The sequence below is a fragment of the Sebastes umbrosus genome, chromosome 14 (genome assembly GCF_015220745.1).
Source record: "Sebastes umbrosus isolate fSebUmb1 chromosome 14, fSebUmb1.pri, whole genome shotgun sequence".
NCBI classification, from domain to species: domain Eukaryota; kingdom Metazoa; phylum Chordata; class Actinopteri; order Perciformes; family Sebastidae; genus Sebastes; species Sebastes umbrosus.
The window spans coordinates 17,639,441-17,661,095 of NC_051282.1; the positions used below are offsets into that span (position 1 = coordinate 17,639,441).

The 21,655-nt window shown below is 42.1% G+C and overlaps 4 protein-coding genes across 4 annotated transcripts; 2 read left to right on the forward strand and 2 right to left on the reverse strand.

Annotated features, from left to right (window-relative positions):
* The first annotated feature begins 3,095 nt into the window (after positions 1-3,095).
* Positions 3,096-4,442, forward strand: LOC119501442 (cytochrome c oxidase subunit 6A, mitochondrial). The gene is made up of 4 exons (XM_037791802.1): positions 3,096-3,258; positions 3,595-3,670; positions 3,985-4,127; positions 4,215-4,442. The coding sequence occupies exons 2-4, from the start codon at positions 3,595-3,597 to the stop codon at positions 4,302-4,304; spliced, it is 309 nt and encodes a 102-aa protein (XP_037647730.1). The 5' UTR covers positions 3,096-3,258; the 3' UTR covers positions 4,305-4,442.
* A 483-nt stretch (positions 4,443-4,925) lies between these two features.
* Positions 4,926-12,713, reverse strand: armc5 (armadillo repeat containing 5). Its single transcript, XM_037791799.1, has 7 exons — positions 11,475-12,713; positions 11,363-11,393; positions 11,135-11,245; positions 9,523-10,420; positions 8,492-9,291; positions 7,804-7,936; positions 4,926-6,940 (listed from the first exon to the last, which is right to left on the reverse strand). Exons 1-7 carry the CDS (start codon positions 11,871-11,873, stop codon positions 5,467-5,469), a joined length of 3,846 nt encoding a protein of 1,281 aa, XP_037647727.1. The 5' UTR covers positions 11,874-12,713; the 3' UTR covers positions 4,926-5,466.
* A 64-nt stretch (positions 12,714-12,777) lies between these two features.
* si:dkey-66i24.7 lies at positions 12,778-15,462 on the forward strand. The gene is made up of 2 exons (XM_037791800.1): positions 12,778-13,331; positions 14,187-15,462. The coding sequence occupies exons 1-2, from the start codon at positions 13,244-13,246 to the stop codon at positions 14,789-14,791; spliced, it is 693 nt and encodes a 230-aa protein (XP_037647728.1). The 5' UTR covers positions 12,778-13,243; the 3' UTR covers positions 14,792-15,462.
* A 1,802-nt stretch (positions 15,463-17,264) lies between these two features.
* On the reverse strand, positions 17,265-20,343 carry LOC119502568. Its single transcript, XM_037793632.1, has 3 exons — positions 19,778-20,343; positions 18,298-18,529; positions 17,265-18,183 (listed from the first exon to the last, which is right to left on the reverse strand). The coding sequence occupies exons 1-3, from the start codon at positions 20,090-20,092 to the stop codon at positions 17,465-17,467; spliced, it is 1,266 nt and encodes a 421-aa protein (XP_037649560.1). The 5' UTR covers positions 20,093-20,343; the 3' UTR covers positions 17,265-17,464.
* Between the last annotated feature and the right edge of the window lie 1,312 nt (positions 20,344-21,655).

The window sequence follows — 21,655 nt, forward strand, 5'->3', positions numbered from 1 at the left end:
GAGTCAAAACTATTAAATTCAAAACTAATTAAAACAAACACTTCAAAACATAAAACATCTAATTTGTCATATCTAATTGAATACTTGCTTAAAGATAAGCTACATGTTAAAGTTAAAGGTCCCACATTTTGTTCATTTTCAGCTGCATACTTGTATTTTGGGTTTCTTCTTAATGTCTTAAGTGCAAAAACCCTCTGTCTGAAATTGCAACGGAATTGCGTTGCTAGGCGACAGCTTGGGTCCATGTTTACTTCCTGTTAGCTGATTTCATTCGTATATGCCGCCTTCAAATGAAACTCATGAGCTTGTGAGCAACACGGGAAGTCGTGTACACAATATGCTTGGCGTTCAAGTGGTTAAGTCGTGAGAACACGTAATTAAGCAACGACAATATTAACATTACTGTCGCCATCTAGAAGCCACAAGCTAGCAAGTGGGTAACATAATTCAGGAAATGCAAAGGCATAATGACAGAGGAAAAGGATGAGGCTGTTGGGAATATCAACATTTTCCTCAGACCTATTATAAAATTACGAAGACAAACAATATACGACTAAAATTACAATATATCCACTTATTATGTACCGATAAATTAACTTCTACGGCCTCCAACATTTCTGACAACGTCAAAAAACACGTCACAACTCGTGAACTCTGAGCTTTCAGAAACTTTCCAATTACAAGGTCGTGAATACGACAAGAGGGGGGCGTTCACATGCACTCTTCTTGTGAACACGATAAACACGACCCCATTTGTAGGCACAGATTCACTGTAACAGGAAGTAAACGGACACATTAAGAGTGTTTATGTTTAAAACTGTGAAACAGTCTAAATATTGTTTATTTGTGACATCACAAATGCAGAAATCCTGACGGCTCATTTAAAGGCACAGTTTCTGAATACGAGCTGTGTGTAATTGAGCGGATTGAGCTTTTCAATACTTTAATAAAAATCACACTTTTTATAATATGGGACCCTTCAGTTCCACCTTATAGACTATGCATATATAATCTTAATAACATGTGTGCAGGTTGGAGTGACTGGAGTCCAGCTACACACCTGCAGACCTGCGTGTGTCTATACCTGCCAGTACACGTCTGTGCGTGGAGTCTTGAAGCTGAGATGGTGTTTAAACTATGCCCACAATAACACGAGTGCGAGACGTTCAGACTGGCTGCTTGCATGACTGGCTGACATCACTGCTGGCTCCAGCTGCTGTTTGCACTGCAGCCTGAAGCCGCCCAGACAGAGACCATAGAGGCTTCACTAATATCAAGAATTAACACTCAACGGAGAAATAATGAATTCAAACTTGAAACAGAGTCTTTGTCTGAAGATATTAAAGAAGTACTCAGATCTTTTAGTTAAGTAAAGTAGAAATACCATAATCTAAAAATACTCCATGACACGTAAGTACAAGTATCCCTTCACAGTGTTATATTATTATAGTATATTATATTATTGTTTTTATCACCATGTAAGGGCATTTTCATATTGTAGTTCGTCAATAACAATGTGGAGATACTTTATATACTACTGGGTATATTAGTAGTACAGTACTGTATCATATTATATAAGCATATTTTTAATGTAAAAAGTAACTGTCAGATTAATGTAGTGGAGTAAAAAGTACAATGTTCTCTGCCAATGTAGTGGAGTAGAAGTAGAAAATAGCATTATACAGTATAATTGAGTAAATGCACTCACATTCCACCAACGGTGATAATAAAAACCTACTTTTTATATCTCATTTCATTTTGTTTGACCTTTTGTTGTAAAATTGACTTTGCTCTCTGCTCATCATACAGACTCTGTTCTGGTAAATCAGCTAAAATCCACATGTATGACACAACTTTTATGTTAAAGGTCATACAGAGTCACCTCAGTCCAGACTGGAGAACTCTAACCGAGAGGAGGGAAGCCCACCGCAGAGGTGAACCTGTATAACACCGACAACAACAACCAAAGGAGTCTGAAGGAGCGTCTAAGGACAGTGTGCTCATAGCAACACTGCTCCATCTGGTGGACAGTCTATCTTAATGTAAACAAATTATTATTAGAACGATACATACAGTCTCTTCTACGTGTTCTTCTTTCACATAAAGGTCACACTTCTGATTACCAAACAAACACAAAGGTTGAGTGGACCAAACCAAGTGTGAAGTAATTAAAAGACTGCAACTATAGTGTATTATATATTATATATATAGTATTGTATGATTTAATATCTTGTACACATGCAAGCTTTTCCTTTTCACACTGAACTGCCAAATGAAAGCTCATGGACCTGAAACAATGTGTTTATATACTGTTTTACTTTAGATCTAGGTCTACAAATGTGCACATACAGTAATTCACATTCATTATGGCTCAGCACAGCCACTTTAAGAAAATAAATAAGATTTTCTACTGAACTTTTCATTATTTTTCTCAATATACTTACATATATTATAATGTTATGAAATATTTTATTCCTTTGTGAAGAGTGACAATAAACTTTCCTGTTAAAACAAAATATACCAAAAGAAATTGTTAACTTTAACAAGATAACAACTTGGTATATTACGTTATTATGTGTGTGAAAACTGTCAGATATTGTTACATATGACAGCCAGAGGCCTGTACACTATATTTAGAATAATAACTTTTATTGCACAGGAGGTGTAAATCCTACAGGACTTTCATCAGAGGTGAGATATGAGACTTCAGGATATCAGTGTTCATCTAATCTCGAGACAAGACTGACCAAAAAGGACTTATAATACTAGGTGATTAATAAGTTAATAAATGTAAATAAACTGGATAAACATTCTGCACCTGTAGCCCACCACTGAGCCACAGGGGCTTTCATACGGCTCTCGAACTGAAACTAAAAGTGAAGCAAACACACTGTTTATGTCCTGATAAGACTTCTCATTTAATGAGGATTATTTAGTCCTCTGTTCTTATTCCAGTCTTTGTAATGCAGACTGAATCTCCTCTGCAGCACCAACAACACACACCTCCTCCCCTAACACCCTCCTCCTCCTCCTCCTCCTCTTCCTCTTCCTCACATATCAGCTAGCCTTTGCAGTTGCCCAAATATAAACTTTAGTTTCTTGGCGCATGGACAGATTGTAATGGGGAGGAGTCTGACACAGTGAGTTCAGTTCAGGACAGACTGAAGGACAAACAAGCAGGAAGGAGTATAAAATACGACTTCGACAGAAAAACAAGAGGATAATAAAACATATTGAACACTGCCTGCCTGAAGAACAGTAAGTTTTTACTTGATTTTCTTGTATTTTGATTACAGTAGGCTTACCACCACCTCTTAATACACAGCAACAGGAGCAGGCCCAGCCTCAACTGCTTGTTGTTTGTTTGTTTTGTAGAGGGCTATATGACTTACTAATTCTGCAAATTACTGTATATATGAGAAATATATGATTTTAAATGGCTCTCTAGTTATTGTCATTATTGCAACATTGTTCTGTTGTGTGTTTTGGCTCAGTGTAAAGCTCATAAAGGCTCCTTAAATAGAAGAATAAACGTGGGTTAATAACATTAAAAATGTACTGCAGAGCTTTCTCAATCTTTCTCCACCTCTGCAGATGTCTGTGCCTCCAGTTGCTTTGGCTGCTCGACGGGTGATTGCTGCTGCGTCACATTCAAGCCATGAAGGAGGAGGTAAGTGTGTATTTACTGTCTCTCTAACAACAACAAACAAAACAGAAATGCATCAACGCCTCCAGATTCAGAGCATCTGCATGCAACCACACCTAAGAGTTGTGTACAGTTGAAGCCTTTTGTTGATCATTAACTGAAATGTCTGCAGAGCTGGCAGGCAGCCACTCACACAGACCTCTTGGCAAATGATAAGGAAATATATTTTATATTGACATGGACTCTGTATACTAGAGAGGACAGCTGCTATAATGTCATTTTTTTACCTTATTTAGTGTACTTCAGTCATGTACTTTCACTGGTTGTGTTTTCCACAGCGAGGACCTGGAAGATACTGAGCTTTGTTTTGGCCATTCCTGGTGTTGCCGTCTGCATGGTCAACGCGTACATGAAGATGCAGGCGACCTCGCATGAGCAGCCAGAATTTGTGCCATATCCTCACCTGCGTATCCGCACCAAGGTGAGTCTCAAACTGCCTGCACTGGGATTTATATAACACCACGGAATATCACTGGTTTACTTCTTACGTTTCTGTGTCTCCTTGCAGAGATTCCCCTGGGGCGATGGAAACCACTCTCTGATCCACAACGCTCACACCAACGCTCTGCCCGATGGCTACGAGGAATCCCATCACTGAGAGGATCAGTCACATTTCTCAGCTGTGTTTTGCTGCTTATTTAAAACTCCAGTCTGCAGTGTACTTGGCTTAATTATACTGACCGAGGGGCCAAGCAGCATGATGAAATAAAACCACTTCGTGCTGTATTAAAATGAGTGCCATGTGTTTTTGTTTAATTCAGAGTAGTGCTCAATTTAATCAACCCGCAAGACCTCTATCAAAATGTGTTTTTACATCTCATTATCTAGACCATGTTCTACTATTTCAAGAGTTACAGCAGAATGCACCACTATTTCATTTTATGTATAAACACCATGTTCAAATCCTGCACATACAGGCTTTAAAAGATTAAAATAAGGTTGGTGATATTATAGATTTTTCATGATTAGCATGCCAAGTTTTGGACGAGTCGATTGTTTGATTTGTAGGTGGCACTAAATGAAAAGTCATCAAGATCCATCCTCTGGAGACGGAGATGAATTTCTACCAAATTTGATGGCAGTTCAACCAATAGCTGTTTGACTCTCTGTGGTGTAATTTAAATGATATAACTGACCGATATTCCCTAAATCCACTCGTTCAGATTACTGTGGTCATACTGTATAATCACACTCCAACAACAAGAAACAGAAAGCAAAGTGATGTTCCAACAATATATTCAGTGGCATAAATTTATATGGGACAGTTTGAATCTATACACTGTATATCTACTAATCCATATTATCTCTATGTACAAAATAAACAACTGGCTTCTAGACCAACCCTGATAATTCCAGTACTTCCAGCTAAATGACATTTATCAAATGCACTGCGGACATTTTCTTAGACTTTTCTCCAAAAAAATAAAAGGGAAAAAAATAAATCACAATACAAATGTCGTTAGTAAATTATAATACATGTGTCATGCTGGGACGGGCTACAGTTTATATCAGGTACATAAAAACTAAATTGAAATTTATGCTTCCAGTTTATGAAAATAAATCAACAGTCAGTTCTGTAAGCGCTCAAGAAATTCATACAGCAGGTTGTTCAGGTAACCGTGCCGTTGTTGTAACCTGCACTTGTACTTTCCAGATAAAATTAATACAATGGCAACTTTTCTAGAAGCTTACAACAAGCCACACAGTCGTAATCTGTGCCCTCTGAGTTCATGCCACCAACTCAATATTTCCCTCCTTGCTCAGCTCAGAGCTGCTGTGGCCAGACTTAGTAGATCCTCTTTCAGAGTGTCTGTACAGTCGGCCTCTCTGGCAAGTCTGCGAAGGCAATCACCAGCGAGGGAGGAGAATGAGAAGGGCCGAGGACAGTCCTGACAGCCCAGCAGCAGAGACAGGCAGGCCCGCCCCAGTGCTGGGTAGCTGTACCGCTGGGAGAACCAGTAGACCTGGGGGAGGAGGGCAGCTAGGGGTCCACCTCGTGCACTGGCAGCTGAGGAAGAAAGCGAGTCCTGAGCTGCTGATTTCAGACGCTGTGCCGAGCTTTTCAAGTTCTTTGGTCTTAACCTCAACTCTTCTGGATCAAGTGATTTGTCCACCAATGACGCACAGCTTGATTTGGACACTGGAGTGGAACTTTTGATTGTCTTATGGTCTGAAGTTGTATTGAGTCCTCTGCTCGCCTTTTGAACTGCCCCAGCGCAAGAGGTTTTACTGTCTGTCTGGTTTGTTTTCTTCGTCTGTCCTGGTAGGTTTTCAGTTTGCACCTCAACACCAGTCAACTCTAACTCAGATGTTCGGTTAGCCAGGTTCTCCTCGGCAGACTCGATGCATTCTAGGACCATTTTAGATGCAGCCTTGTCCACTTTGGGAGCTGACGCAGCTCGACTGGTAGCCTTGGTGGAGCAGGACAGGAGAAAAGACACACAGAGATCCTCCAACTCTCTCTGCAGCTCAGTCACCAAAAACCTGCACGCTCCGATCATCATCTCGCCTAAAGCTGTTTTCTGGAAAGCGAAGTCTTCTGTTGAGTGATCCTCTGTCTCTTTTTGATAGATCCCCAGTCCATCAAGGACCAATTTATCCAAGATCTGACACTGTCCTCTCCCCTCTACTTCATCACTTTCCCTGGTCGTTTCTGTGTCCTTGCTGAGGCGACATCCATGCAGGTAATGCAGCACTGGTAGCAGCATACCTGTGCTGACATCTTTGATGCGGATGGCTTCTTCCACATTACCCTGAGCTTCTCCAAATCCACCTCTCAACAGACCCCAGAAGTATTCAGAGCCGACCTCGTCTGTCCCCTCCACCCCGGCCACGGCCTCCCTGTTGGCTCGGACCTGAGTCTCGTCGTCCAGCTGCAAGAGGAGGTCAAAGTTCGAGGCTCCATAGGGACAGGTGTCAGCCAGGCGAGGCCGTTTTGATGGAGGGGGTGAAACTTTATCAATTTTACTGACTGTCTGTTTTGTAACTTTTTTGTCAAGCTCCATTTTAATGCCACCAGTCAGGGTAGACAGGCATCCAATCAGGAGGGAGGAGAACAGCGAGTGGAGCTGAGAAGTCAGGCCTGAGAGCGGCGAATTAAACCAATCAGAAAGCAACTTCCCGCATTCAGCGGGGTGGTCTTCATCCACATCATCGTCATCGCAACCAAGTGGCTGCAGAGCCAAGAGCAGCCCACCGCTGTCCAGAAGAAGTTTCTTCAACAGGGACTTGTTGCTGTTGGAGAAAAAGAAGGTTTGTAATGTTCATATGCGGTCATTTAAAGCTGTTTCTCACCAGTGCAATGCGAAAATGAGGTGCAGGAATGCAGAAAATCTGCATTTGAATTTTCCGCTTTGACAACTGTACACACCGGGACTGGTGCGAATTACCCACGTTGCTGTGCTCCAATTTCGTCAATGAGCCCTAATACGTTTCCTCCTAAATAGTGCCGTGTCCACTCCACACAACGAAAACCTATCAAGACAGATAATGTCTAAGAAGCTAGAAATAAACTACACTACACATAAACTAATCGGACCCAAAATTTGATGCTAACGCTAGCTGTTGTGGCTAGCCCTGTTCCATGACCAACAACGTTATCAAGTGCATATCAGCTACATCGTCATCGTATCCCAGCTGCTGGGCGACCTCAAGCCATATATTGTCCTTTACTTGGTTGTTTAGGTAGTTGTCTCGCCGTTTGTCATACATTATTGGTTGTTGAGAAAGGGACAGCCCATTATTATTCCGAAACACCAACAGTCCAAAAAATTTCCCATTTGACCGAAAAAGCCATAGCCATGTGCTTCTGTTTGTGGCATGGAGAATCCATGCCACAAACAGAAGCACATGGCTAATTATTATGCAGAATGACTGCACATTTTTTTATGACATCAGTTGGAAAAAAGGATTTCTTTGGTCAAACATATGTTTCCACAGGGGAAATCAGCTGAAATTGAGGTCCGTTCATAAGAACCCACAAAAACAGTTTTCAAGACATTTTCGTGCAAATTTTTCAGATGAAAATCCATGCTTGGATTAATATGTACAGATTCTTGTGACTACTGAGCTCATATCCATATAGATCTACCACTCACCTGCTGATTAACGGCAGAGACAGCGCACAGTTCATCTTGTCGGACTCAGAGCCTGACAGCATCACATGGGCAACGACCCCAGAGCCGAATCCAGACTCACACTGGACGCGCAGGTTATTAAGAAGAGTAAAACCTGCAGAGACAGTCAGCGCACAATTATTAACTTCTGTTGTGTGAAATAAAAAAATATCCAATATTGTGTTTCATTATAGAAAAGCTGGTTTTTGAGTATTATTCATGTCAGATGTAGGAACGCACCGATCCGATACGCCACATCTGTATCAGCCCAGATACTGACTTCATTAAGAGCATTGAGGATCCCTGCTCTCACATAAAATATATTCCAATCTTCCACACAGTCAGATAAACAAGTTTTAAATTTGGGAAATAGAGAGCACTAATATCAGACCTGCAGTTGTTTATGGCCAGATACCAGTTGTTAAGCTGAGGTATCTGGACCTAGAAAGTTTGATAGGTGGCTCCCTAGTCAAAATAATTAATGATTTAAACAATAATCTACTAATAATACAAGATAAATAAAATGTGAATTATCTACACCTTTTACAAGGCGAATGAGCGATTGTAGGTTGTGCTATCATCACTATTTTAAAACAGCAACAAGGGGCAAAATAATACCTCTTAGCTGTTCTAAAGTTACTGTGTTGCAGATAAAAGATCTTTATCTTACCAAGTTGTTTAACTTTGTATTTCACTCGGTCCGTCTGCCTCTCCTCTCCCTCAAATCCTCCCCCTCTCTGGCAGAGATGGTGACGAATCAGCGCGACCGAGCCGGTTCGGACCAGCGCCTGCAGACAGTTTGGGTTGCAGCTCAGCCGGCAGAGCATACGGAAGCACCTGCTGCTGGGGTCCTGGTGCTGGGTGAGGTAGTAGAGCAAGCCGGACATGACGCCTGAGCTGATGAGAGCAGCACTTGGGTCGGTGGAGTGGGAGAAGCGCGACAGCAGTAGAAGGATGGGCGACTCGGGTGTCCAGGGTTCAGGGTGGTAGGGGTGTTGGTAGGCCGCCGTGCGGGGCACAGAGGGAGGGGTATCAAGAGTGACTTTAGTCAAACAAGCTGCTGAGTGAGTGCGCTGCCTCCTCCTGTGAGGGGATGAGAACTTTGATGGAGAGACTGGTGTTTTAGTGGGAGAGGAGATAGTGGAGGAACTGGGCTGGGTTTGGGGTGTTAGCGCACTGGATGGTTGAGGACTAGAGGGAGGCGGATCAGTGATTTTACTTGAGGATGACTGTTGGGGCTGGGCTGAAGAGGACACGGGGGAAGGCTGAGCAGCTTTTTTAGCAGTGGAGGAGGCAGTCGGGTTTGATGGAGAAGAGTGTTTAAGAGAGGAAAGGGAATCAGGGTTTGGAGAGGAGGTGTGAGGGGATGACGACGGTGGGATCTGAAGGCTCCCCCATTCCCCTTCAACACCAGAGGAATCCAGCAGGTCCCCCTCTGAAGAGATCAATCCCTCAGACACCAACCAGGACCTGAAGAGAGAGCATGGAGACAAACAATGGAAATTAGTAGAATAATAAAATAATAGCAGATGATACCATTGTGTTTTTATCAGATCTTGTAAAGTCAATGCCATCCCTCTTAGAGTTGATCAGTCAATTTAGTAGCATAAAATCAATAAATATATGTTTAAAAATAAAAAAAGAATAATAAAATAATTCACAGGGAAAAATAGATAAACCTGTGCTTTTCGTTTTCCATACCTGAGACTTAAAAAGCTTGATGAACAAAGACCTTGCTCCTTTCCAGCTTCCTCCTTCTTGCATCCCTCAGGAGGAGGAGGAAAGTCGAAGGAGTCAAAACATGAGGGGGGCAGGAGCTCAGAGGGAGACATGCTGGAGGAGATGCTCACATCCATCTTCTCAGCAGACTGCTCCTCGCCTCTGGTGAGCTCAACCAGTCGTGCAACCAGCAGAGGGACAAGCCCTAACTCCTGCAGCTGCTCCATAGCAGACTCATCGAAAACAAAGTCCACACAGGCCAGAATGGCTAGACGGGAGAGGGGGTGACTCTGATGGGCAGCCAGAAAGCCAATTAAGACCTCCAATCCACCACTCTCCTTCACCTTGGCCCGGTTCACCGCCTCCTTGCAGCACAAGCACAGCGCCTTGAGGAAGACTCCAGACTTCAGTGGGTCCCTCTTGACCTCCTCAGTGAACTTCTGAATGACCCCCAGTGACCCCACGAGAGGGCGCAGGCAGCCTTGGGAGCACATGTTGGCCAGCGTTTTCAGCGCCAGCTCCTCAAACGGTTTACCGGACTCCCCCGACGCCATGACACCAAGCTGAGCGAGGACTCCAGAGCGGGACACCTCCCTGGCACATTCAACGCCACAGCCCCGGGTCAGTTCGTGGAGGGTCCTGAGCGCCGCCCGCCTCAGCGCCTGGGGATACTCTGGAGCGAGGAGAGGGGCGAGAGAAGATAAGGTCCCCTGGGTGAGCAGCGACATGCGGTTAGAGGGCGTGTCGGAGAGGTAGAGGAGAGCCCGAGCAGCCGACTGGGCGCATTCCAGTTTAGGACAGGGCTCTTTGGGTGGAGCAGCAGTGGGGGAGGACGGGCCAGAAGACAGAGACACACACAAGAGGAGAAGAGGAACACCACCTGCAAAAAACGTAAAAAAGAGGATAGTTTTTAATCTGAGGACAAATAATACATCTCGACAAAAACATTTCACAGATCACATTAACAGTTTCTGCAAACATTTTTAAATGTGAATATATATTTCCTATTTTAGGCACAAGTCTGGACTTAAATCTAAATCAACATATTTGGACCTGTTGACATGTTTCTATACATATATTCAGTCTATCCACCGATAATGAAAGGTAATGATTAGAGCTGAAACGATACATCGATCTGGATCAATATATCAATTCAATGATCAAAATGATCCCAACATGACATCCTCAAATGTCTTCTTTTGTCCACAACTCAAAGATATTCAGTTAACTGTCATAGAGAAGTAGAGAAACCAGAAAATATATACCAAACTTTTGTTCTTAGAAAATTAACATATTATCTAAATAATTGGTGATTAATTTAATAGTTGACAACTAATCGATTAATCGTTGCAGCTCTATGAGCAATTAACCAATTGAAAGAGAATCTGTAACACAGTGTGATCTGTTCATGCTGGTATATCTTTGAGTGTAAAAGCGTAAATATCGTACCACAAATATTAATAAACCCGTCCATTAGTCCATACGTGATTATTCTTTCAAACAAAAAGGTGATCAACATTAGAACAATTACTACTATTCTGCTGCTACTGCAAAAGTATAATTTTAGTGAGACTTGCTGACATTTCAGACTCACCAGCAGAGTGGATGAGAGCAGAGCTCTCTGGATCCATGGCCAAGTTTCCCAAAGCCCGGGCTGCTCGGTTCTGGACGGTCTCCAGGGCCATATTTTCCTTCAGGATCTCCACTGAAACAGTCAAGAATTGTTTTCACCATTACATGTCATAAAAAAATTACTGCAAAAGTTTAAAAAAGTCATCATTCAAAGATTAAATCCCTCATAAGAATATAAATGACCACTTACCCACAATGTTTATTCCATCCAGCTTACGGACCTGTAGTGGAAGACATTTAAAATGTGAGCAGTTTTAATGAATAGAGCTCAATAATACCTTTCTCTATTCCTTCTATCTCACCTCTATGCGGGTCTGCAGCTCAGTGCAGCAGTTTCCCAGGATGCTCAGAGCCAGGTCCAGGGTTTTCCTGGAGCACTCTGGGTGTTTGAGCAGGTCCAGCAGGGGCCGGAGACCACCTTGAGTTCTGAATCTGGCAATGCCAGCCTTGTCCCCCTTGATGTGCTGCGTCCGGATGGCAACCAGGGCTCGCCACTGAGATGCTCTGGACCTCTTGTCCCCATCTCCTCTGCCTCCACCTGAGTCAGCCTTGCCATGCCCCTGATGTTCAGCAGCCCCTGATCCAGGTTTGGAGAGGTGAGCCAAGCACCAGGTCAAAGAGGACTCTGGTGATGATGGGTGCCCTTCTCTGGAGGGTGCACGAGATTGTTTCCAGTCACCTTGCACAGGTGATGCAGCCATTGTCCCTCTTGCCTGGCAATTATCTTCAGTTTCCTCCTCTCAGTTGAGACAGATATTATACCCACTATGGAGCATCACTGGATGCTTCCAGTGAATTACTGAGTAATTAAATAACATGTCCTTTCACTTAAATTGTTAGCTTGTTTACTCAAAAGTTAAATATGTGCTCTTAACGACTTCTTCAAAGTTTCCACAAAAAATAACATTATGGTGTAGTCAGAAAACTACAGATACCATGAAAAAGATAAAGTTGTACCACCTGACGCCGCAGTGGCTGCTGGGAGATGGAGTTCCAACAGCTTCGGTCCACTCCCTAAAAACAGGCCTACATCGTGAGTAAGGCCGAACCAGCGTTATTCTACGTGATAGACGTGTGTTGTCTCACTATAACATATTTTTACACATCAAATGGCGGATTAAAGAATCTAATTGATCAATGTTTTGTTACCACTGTGCCGAAAATTTTTGTGAAACAAAATGCAATCGCCTGTGTTAGCCGCTAACGCCATCTTTAGCCAAACAACAAAACAGGGGCGGTCGAGGGAGGGAGCAGGGAGTGAAGAGGTGGGCCGGTTACATATACGCTGGGATTTGTAGTTCTAAGATTCGATGCCGTTCACCTCCATAAATGCTTTCTTCCCTTTAAAAACTACATTTCCCGTAGCAGTGATAAAAAGAGGCTTATATTGAATAAATCGCACCGTTAAGGGATTGTAGTTCAGCTAGTACACCAGAGAACTCAAAAGCCCGTTTGTATTAACTAAAACGGACTACAAGTCCCAAGCTGCTAAGTGACGTTGTTATAGTCATCGTTTTACTGAGATGTTGTTAAATAGAAAGCTACACACACAACTAATAAAAAAATTTACTTTGAGTAATGTTTTAACATCATGGAGGTAATCGAGACAATTGTGATACAAGTAACTGAAGTCGAAACGTTTTTGTGAAACAAAATGCAATCGCCTGTGTTAGCCGCTAACTGCCATCTTTAGCCAAACATCAAAACAGGGGCGGTTGAGGGAGTGAGCAGGGAGTGAAGAGGTGGGATTTGTAGTTCTAAATTATCTTGCCTTTCACCTCCCCTAGTGCATTTCCTCCCTTTAAAAACTACATTTCCCATGGCAGTAATAAAAGAGAGGCTTATAGTGAATAATTCGCAGGCGTTAAGGGATTGTAGTTTATCTGGTACAACAGACAACTCAAAAGCCGGTTGGTTTCAACTAAAACGGACTACAAGTCCCAAACTGCTAAGTGACGTTGTTATAGTCATCGTTTTACTCGATGCGAGAAGACGCATCGGTGCCTCTGAGATGTTGTTAAATTCCACGAAAGCTAATAAAAAATCACACTTTGAGTAATGTTTTAACATCATGGAGGTAATCGAGACAATTGTGATACAAAGTACTGAAGTGGAAGGAAAGGAAACGGTCGTGTCCAGCGTGGATAAAAGCAGAGCAGGTTAGTAGCTCCTGAAGTTAAGCAGGTTTCATCCAGTCAGCGCATGAAGCGAGGAGGGCCTGATGAGTGCGCTGTCTCACTGATTACACTCATAAACCCTGACTCATATCATGTCAGATATGTGGTCTGGTAACTTATTACCTCAAATAGGTGTATCAATCAGACAACTGCAAAACTCCTGCAAACACTACAATAAATGGATAAGATGTTGAGATTGTTGAATTTTACAAGTATTTGGGTATCATAATTGACAATAAATTGACCTCTGAGAGGAACACAGACATGCTGTGTAAGAAAAGCCAGCAGCTTCTCTTTTGTTTGAGGAAGTTAGCCAAGTTCCAGGTTGAGAAATCCCCGATGACACTGTTTTATAAATCTTTTATTGAGTCAGTTTACATTTTTGCTTTTATTTGCTGGTATGCATCCCTTAACCTCAAACAGAAAAACTCATTAACAAGGGTGATAAGAATCAGCAGCAAAATCATCGACAACTCAGCAGAAATGTCTGTCTGAACTTCTCTTCCATACCCTCGGCCATTTCACTGCTCAACTCTCTAAAGTATAGGTAGTATCAGCACATCCACCCATGCCTGTTCTTCTGTTCTTGTCATTATCTTAATATTGTAACTCTTTTAATTTTTGGTACTTCAAGGTTTAACCTTTTTTCAGTGTTTTAGTATGTGGGAATGTACAGTATGTGTATATTGTCTTATTGTGATGAGATGTTGTTGTTTGATACTGCGGCAAAACCAATTTCCCCTCAGGGACAAATAAAGGTCTTGAACTTGAACTGTGTCAAATATATTTAATAAACTTAAAAAAAAAAAATTAGCAACCATTTGTTTTCCTTTCTAGAGTTTATATGGACACTGCAGGCGACATGGCACCTTGTCAACACCAGACTAGAAATGGACCAGGCTTTTGATCAGCCAGTATGCAAGAAGAAGAAACTGTGGGAGATGGTGGCGGAGAAAGTGAACGCCAAACTGAGGGAGTCAGAGGTCACCGATGTCACCGTGAAGGCGTACGAGTGTGACCTCAAGTGGAGAAACATGCTTGCCACGTACAGGAAGAACGCCGAGAGGGCCAAGAGGCTGGGGGCGGCCAGCGTCCACTGGGAGTTCTTCAAGGCCATGCACGAGGTCCTGGGTAAGAGCCGGGAGGAGATGGAAGCCCAGCAGAGGGCCAAGCTCAGCGGGACGAGAGTGGGCAAGGCCATAGCCAGCAAGAGGTTCACCCCGATCCTCCCGACACCTCCCGCGACAGCTGCTGCCTGCGCTGCCCGGCCTCCGCAGGACGTCCTACAGCTGTACATGGAGCTGCAGGAGAGGAAGATGAACATGTGGGCCCAGCAGAAAGCCCTGGAGGAGAGGAAGATAGAGGCTATTAACAACCTGGCCCAGGCCATCTCCAGCCTGGCTCAGAAGAACAGCACAGAGATGGCAAAGGATGGACATTAGACTGAACACTTTTATGATACTGCACAAGGAAAACGGTTTGTTATGAATGTTTTTAGATTGGTCATGTTTGCACATTTTTTTACTGTTACATTTTTAAGAATAGTTTGGCCAGTCTGAACTGTGTAGGGCTGAACTTGACACAGAAAATGGGACGTATGGGACACAGACTCACATATCACACCCTAGGCAGCTTTAGTTTGTACTGCAAACTGATGAGATGCCTCCTCAAAGTTTCTGTTGATGGATGTAAACATCACGTTTTTTTTGTTTTTTTTTACCAAAAGAGAAGAGTGAATTATGGATAGCAAATGTTGGAGAGTAAAAAAAACTAAAATATTACTCACAAAGATTATACACAGATATCCTACCACCACTATGCAAGAGTAGAACATGTGACAAACTGAAACAGAAATGATCACGACATGATTGTGATCATTGTTCAAGGGAAGTCACAGTTAGACTAAAACACACTTAAGTGAAAATATGTATGCTGATTCCTAAGAGGTATCAATAACAGTATTCATAGACACGCTTGTACCGTTAATGTATTACTAATATACACTCTGTTATCAGACAGTATGAATAACTTCCCCATGTATTCCAATAAACAGTCCTGCAATAAATACTACTCTGTCCACACCCAGGCGGTGGACAGAATATTAGGAACACTATCTCTTTTGACTGTTTTATTGTGAAACTTTTACTGGCTATATTGTTATTATGGTATTGTGTCCAGACTGTGTGTAGAACTATTAAATTAGTCGCCAACTGTTTTGATAATTGATTAATTGTTTAAGTAATTTTTTAAGAAAACAAAGCTTCCAGCTTCTTAAAATGTGAATATTTTCTGGTTTCTTTTTATTTCTCTATGATAGTAAACTGAATATCTTTGAGTTGTGGACAAAACAAGACATTTGAGGACGTCATCTTGAGCTTTGGGAAACACTGATCAACATTTTTCACCATTTTCTGAACCAAAAAACTCATCGATTAATCGAGAAAAAAAATCAACAGATTAATCGTCGATGAAAATAATCGTTAGTTGCAACCGTAATTGTGTCTGTCTCGACGCTGAAGACTAGCTGTTTGGACGGTTAACTTGAGTGTATTTAGAGTAATGAGACTTCACTCCTCTCCAGTGGTCACAGTGAGAAACTGCAACATTACGTTTTTGTGGCTAACGGTTTTAATATCAGTATAATCAATATTAATATCTATGTACAACTCATAATTAGTGTGATTATTACAGATAACGTAACATCAGTACTGCTTATAACGGTATTAACAGACAGTTTTTATTGGTCTGGAGATTAGTTTAACCTGGAAATGGTCATACTTCTGGTCATCACTTTCAAAATATTTTGAGTGATCAAACTGAATACAGAAAAAAATAACTATTCATTGCCCTTTCACTTACTTATTTTCTCACAATTTGTCATATGTTCCTTTCAGCATCCCATAGTTTCCACGAGCCTGGAAATGATCTCACTAATCATAAATTACAACTCTTTTCAGTGGATATTATTTACGTTCCTTACCCATATGCTTTAATATGTTATATTAAAGACACAAAGGTTTTATTGGCAGTTATGTACTTCCAATCTGATGAAGAGGAACACTAGAAATACACTGTCATTTACATAAATCTACAGTCCTAGAGTCTATTTGGTATGATTACATTTTTATTATCTATTTGTAAACGGGGTGAAACTGTTCTGCAAAAACGTAAACTCTTCCTCCAGTATCATCATTTGTCATCTCCATTATGGTAAACCACAGTATTAATTATGCATTACCAGAATTTAAGGAGGAAAACTGTTAATTGCCACAATGTAAATGCTTTAACAGCAAACATATCCCTGTTTCCTGATAGTCATTATGTTATCTGTGCAGACAGATCCAGACAGTAGAGATTCTGTTAAAATAAACCTTTATATTAAAGAACTGTTCATTTACATCTATGAACACGAGTTTCCCACCAGACATCATCACATCATTAGGGGTGTAAATCACAAGTTTCATCACGATACGTTATATTGATTTTTCGGACAACGATGGAATATGTAAGGGATAATGTATAGCATCGCCCTATCTGGGTTTATTTCACAACAATGACCCGCTAGCTGTACATTATCCTGCTTATTACACGGCTACTTACTTAAGAAATCAATAATTTGACACAAAAACGGTCTGCCAGAGTCCGACATCAGAACTGTGCCCATAGCAACGGTCTGTTATACATAGCAACGGTCTGCTATAAAGAAATAACAGACCGTAGAACGCCGTGATTGGCCAATCAGAATTGTGTATTCATAAAGCCGAGTAATAATTGCTGATATCACAAAGTCTGCCACGATACGATTTTGATTTAATCCAATTTAGTGGCCTGCGATCGATATGAGATGATATCATATGTCCATTTAACACAATCATTTTACATTCATATCAACTCACAAAAAGCAACTAAAACATAAGTTGATCATTTTAATACTGGGCTCTGTAGGAGGGAGGTGTGCTTGGACGGAAATGGTGGCACAGACCTGCCATGGGAATTTCAAAATAAAGGCGTGTCTGAAAGATGATGATGTATCGATGTTGTCACTTTGCATTGATGATATTAGTTTGTTGATCATTGAATCGATATATCGATCAGATTGATGCATCGTTACATCCCTATGTGTTTTCAGAATCAAAGTTTTTAAACAACAAATCTGAGATGGCGTCACGTCTGTGTACACCTTCGTCATCTACCTCCCCCTCTCCCTCTCGGGTTATGGCTTCCTCCTTCTCGACGTCTCCTTGAACCACTTGTCCCATGTCCAAGTACACATTGTGCAACACACAGGCGGTCAGCACAACAGCTCTGGCTCGATCATAGTTTCCGATATCCAGATACCTGAGCCTTTGAAACCTGGCTCTCAGGCTGGCGACAGCCTGATCCAGGATGTGAAAATGCTCCTCCAGCATCTTGTTGAAGAGCTCCTCCCTTGGTCCGTGACTTCCTGAGTATGGAGTTAAAATCTGAGCAGTAAGCAGGTAGCCGGCTCTGGCCACGAGGCAGCAGCCAGAGGGCATCATTTCAGGATGCTGTTTGATTTTGTCTCTCAGAGCGCCGCCTCTGTCCACGTCTGATCCTTTAGTGATGCTGCAGTGTAGGAAGCTGCCTTTACGGTCGCATATGAGCTGCAGGTTTAGCCAGGAGTCGGGATGGGCCTCCTTCTTCATCCTCTTCACCTCAGGCACAGTGCTCTCCACATCATGTTTCCCTATTGGCAGGCGGATTGGGATGCGGATATGTCCCAACACTCCCAGGACCCGAGGGACACCTTGCTGCTCCTCCTGCTCCTTCTCTGGACTGCAAAGTGGGAATAGGGCTTCTTCAGCCTCCTTGCCTGGAGAATAGAGAGGAAATGCCCCACCATTATCATTTTCAAACAGCTTTTTTTTTACACTTGAATCATTGACAACATTGTACTGATGTCCCACAAACACTAAAGTTAACCCACCGACTGGCCACCTGATTAGCCTCTCCTCCAGCGTGTTGACGCGCTCGCAGAAAGAAAAGAAGATCCTGTGAATATTTCCTTTCTCCAGGTGGAATCGGCGGGATACCGAGCGGTAGCTGACGCGCTCAGACAGCAGAGTGAGGGACAGCAGGACAGTGTGGGACAGGGACAAGCGAGCCCGTCCGGCCATTCGAGCCCTGGATTTGGTGCTTTGAAGCAGGTCTGTGATGTACTGATGGGAACAAAAAGTCAGTCAGTAAATTCAACAGGTATTTCAGGTGAAATTGATCATATGTAATCACAAACCATTCAACATTTGAGAATATCCTACAACGACGTGTTCAAGTGCACTGCGAATAAGTGACTTTATATTACCAACTTTGACAGGTTTGTAAATTTACTCACAGGGGTCAGCAACCTTTACTATCAAAAGAGCCATTTTAGGCAAATATATATAAAAAAATCTGTCTGGAGCCACAAAACATTTGAGCATTGTGATGAAGGTAACACAGTTTATAGTCTAAGTATATAGTATATAAATCGAATGCAGTGAGGGCCAAAGAGCAAATGTACTACGGAGTATTAGGACCACATTGAGGGGAAAAAACATCTGAGATTTCGAGAAAAAAGTCGTAATATTACAAGAATAAAGTCATAACTTTCCGTGGAAAAAAAAGTCGTAATATTACGAGAATAAAGTCATAACTTTACAAGAAAAAAGTCATAATATTACGAGAAATAAGTCAGAAGTTTACAAGAATAAATTCAGAATTTTTACGAGAAAAAAAGTTGTAATATTACAATAAAAAAGTCAGAAGTTTACGAGAATAAATTCTGAATTTTATGAGAATAAAAGTCGTAATATTACGAGAATAAAGTCATAAGTTTACGTGAAAAAAAAGTCGAAATATTACAATAAAAAAGTCAGAAGTTTACGAGAATAAATTCTGAATTTTATGAGAATAAAAGTCGTAATACTACGAGAATAAAGTTTAACTTTACGTGATAAAAGTCGTAATATTACAATAAAAAAGTCAGAAGTTTACGAGAATGAAGTTGGAATTTTACGAGAAAAAAAGTCGTAATATTACAAGAATAAAGTCTTACCTTACGAGAAAAAAATTGTGATATTACGAGAATAAAGTCATAACTTTACGAGAAAAAAATAACAAGTAAAATTACTACTTTATAATATTATGACTTTATTCTCATAATATTACTACCTTATTCTCGAAATCTCAGATTCATTTTATTTTCCTCAATGTGGCCCTAATACTCTTTCGTACCATAGACCTACAACAATGATAAATAAAACTGAAAATGTAAACAAAAAAACAGTTATTAATTTCCACTAATCTTTTTTAAAACATCCACAGGGAGCCACTGGAGCGGAGCTGAAGAGCCGCAGGTTGCAGACCCCTGCTTTAGTTCCAGTGACAGTCTCAGTTAGTAGGTCAGATCATCACGGACAGACTGATACCTTCACTGCAGCACCGTCAACAGTCTCCATCGGTTCTCCGGGATGTGGCTCCTCTTCCTCCGGCTGGATGCTGCTGGACGTTGTCGTCTGTAAAACTTGTGGCTGCACATTAGCTTGACTCTGCAGTAGCTGAACGTATATAGTAGGAGGAGGAGGCTGAGTGTTGAGTTTAGCTATCAGCTCAGCCTCCAGGATCTCCTCCACCGCCTGATCCAGCCGCTGCTCCAGCTCACCCGGAGACAGAGGCTGCCACTCCCGCTCCACCAGGTCCAGCACGGCTCTACCCGCCGACAACACACACTCACTGACGTCCATCTGGAGCCGGCTATGTGTTAAAGTCAGGGGTCACCAGTTCTTCATACATGGAGCACAACAGTGGAGCTAACTAGCAAAGTTATTTGTAGCTGCATAGGCAGGAATCGTTGCTAGCAAATGCTAGCCAGCTAGAGATGTGTGGGTCACGAACGAGCCGGTTTAAAGAGCCGGCTCCCGTCCGAGAGACGTTTTTTTCTTTTCTTTTTTCTTTAATTAAAGGGACTGTTTGTAACTTTAAGTGTATAAATGTACCGGGTCAGGACACATGTGCGCTCGCGTGTTGCCAGAGCCTCTCCTCCGCTGCCTGCTAGCCTTCACTGACACAGCGGACGCATTCTCGCTGTCTCGCTCCACCTCTAAACGTGAACGAGCGCTCACTCCACACTGCAGAAGAGTTTGTTTAGCTCTGAGAATATCTAGTGAATGTACAGTGGACGTTTGTGCAGAAATAAATGCTGCAGCTCCTCCAGACCAAGAGGTTTCCCGTGTCTTGTGAAGTGACGGGGCTCCGCAGCGAGAAATGTTACCGTCTCCGACCGGGTGCCGGTGTCTTCCCTGCTCTCTCCGGCTGCGGTCGGACACGATAGCGTTACTCGCTGCGGAGCCCTGCTGCTTCCCGGAGGCTAGTGCAGGAAAAAGCCAACACAGTATCAGCAGTGATTCATGGAGAGACCTTCGTCTGGTCAGCTAACATTACTGCCAAGCAGCTGAAATATAGAGTGATATTGTGGTTTTAGCTGACGTGTGTCGCCTCACTGTTTTAAGCGATGCTCGTTCATGTCTATATTTAGAACGAGCAAGCTCGAGCCCAACTATGACTTTCGTTGACTTAACGGCCACAGGTGTCGCTGTTAACAAGCATTTCTGAAAGTTACAAATAGTCCCTTTAATTCAAGGCAAAATGAGTGGATGATCTTCATCGCGCCACGGGCACACCATGCACTGACTGCGACTGAATGTTGTGGTATTGACGTCCCATCAAACGGGGAGGGGCGGGGGTGCATGGCGCGCTGACGGTCGACAGGTACAGAGCAGGAGGAAGAGGAGGAGAGAAAGAGAGAGAAGACTGGTGCGCAAATAGCAGACCACACTCAAAATACCTTTACTAGCTGCAACATTAAAGTAATGAACACAGAAAATATCCCAAAATAGCAAAAAAAATATTAGTAAAGTATCCGACAAAACTTTGTAAAATTTCAGTAAAACATCCTTAAAAAAAACATGTAAAATATCCACAAATATTTGTAGCAAATCAATTTAAAAAAAATGTTGTAAGCGTTTCGAGATAACTTATGTTATGATTTGAGGCTATATAAAAATAAATTGAATTGAATTGAAGATGAGTGACAGTCGGAAATGAAGCAGCATGTAAAATTACAATATTCTGGAAATTATAAGGTTTAGTATAATTATATTAAATAATGTAAGTGATATATGTTGAATTATAAAAAGGTAGAAGTGGTAAAATGAAGAGCCGTTTGGGAGCCGAAAGAGCCGGCTCTTCTTGGTGAGCTGAGCCAAATGGTCTGGCTCACTAAAAAGAGCCGAAATTCCCATCACTAT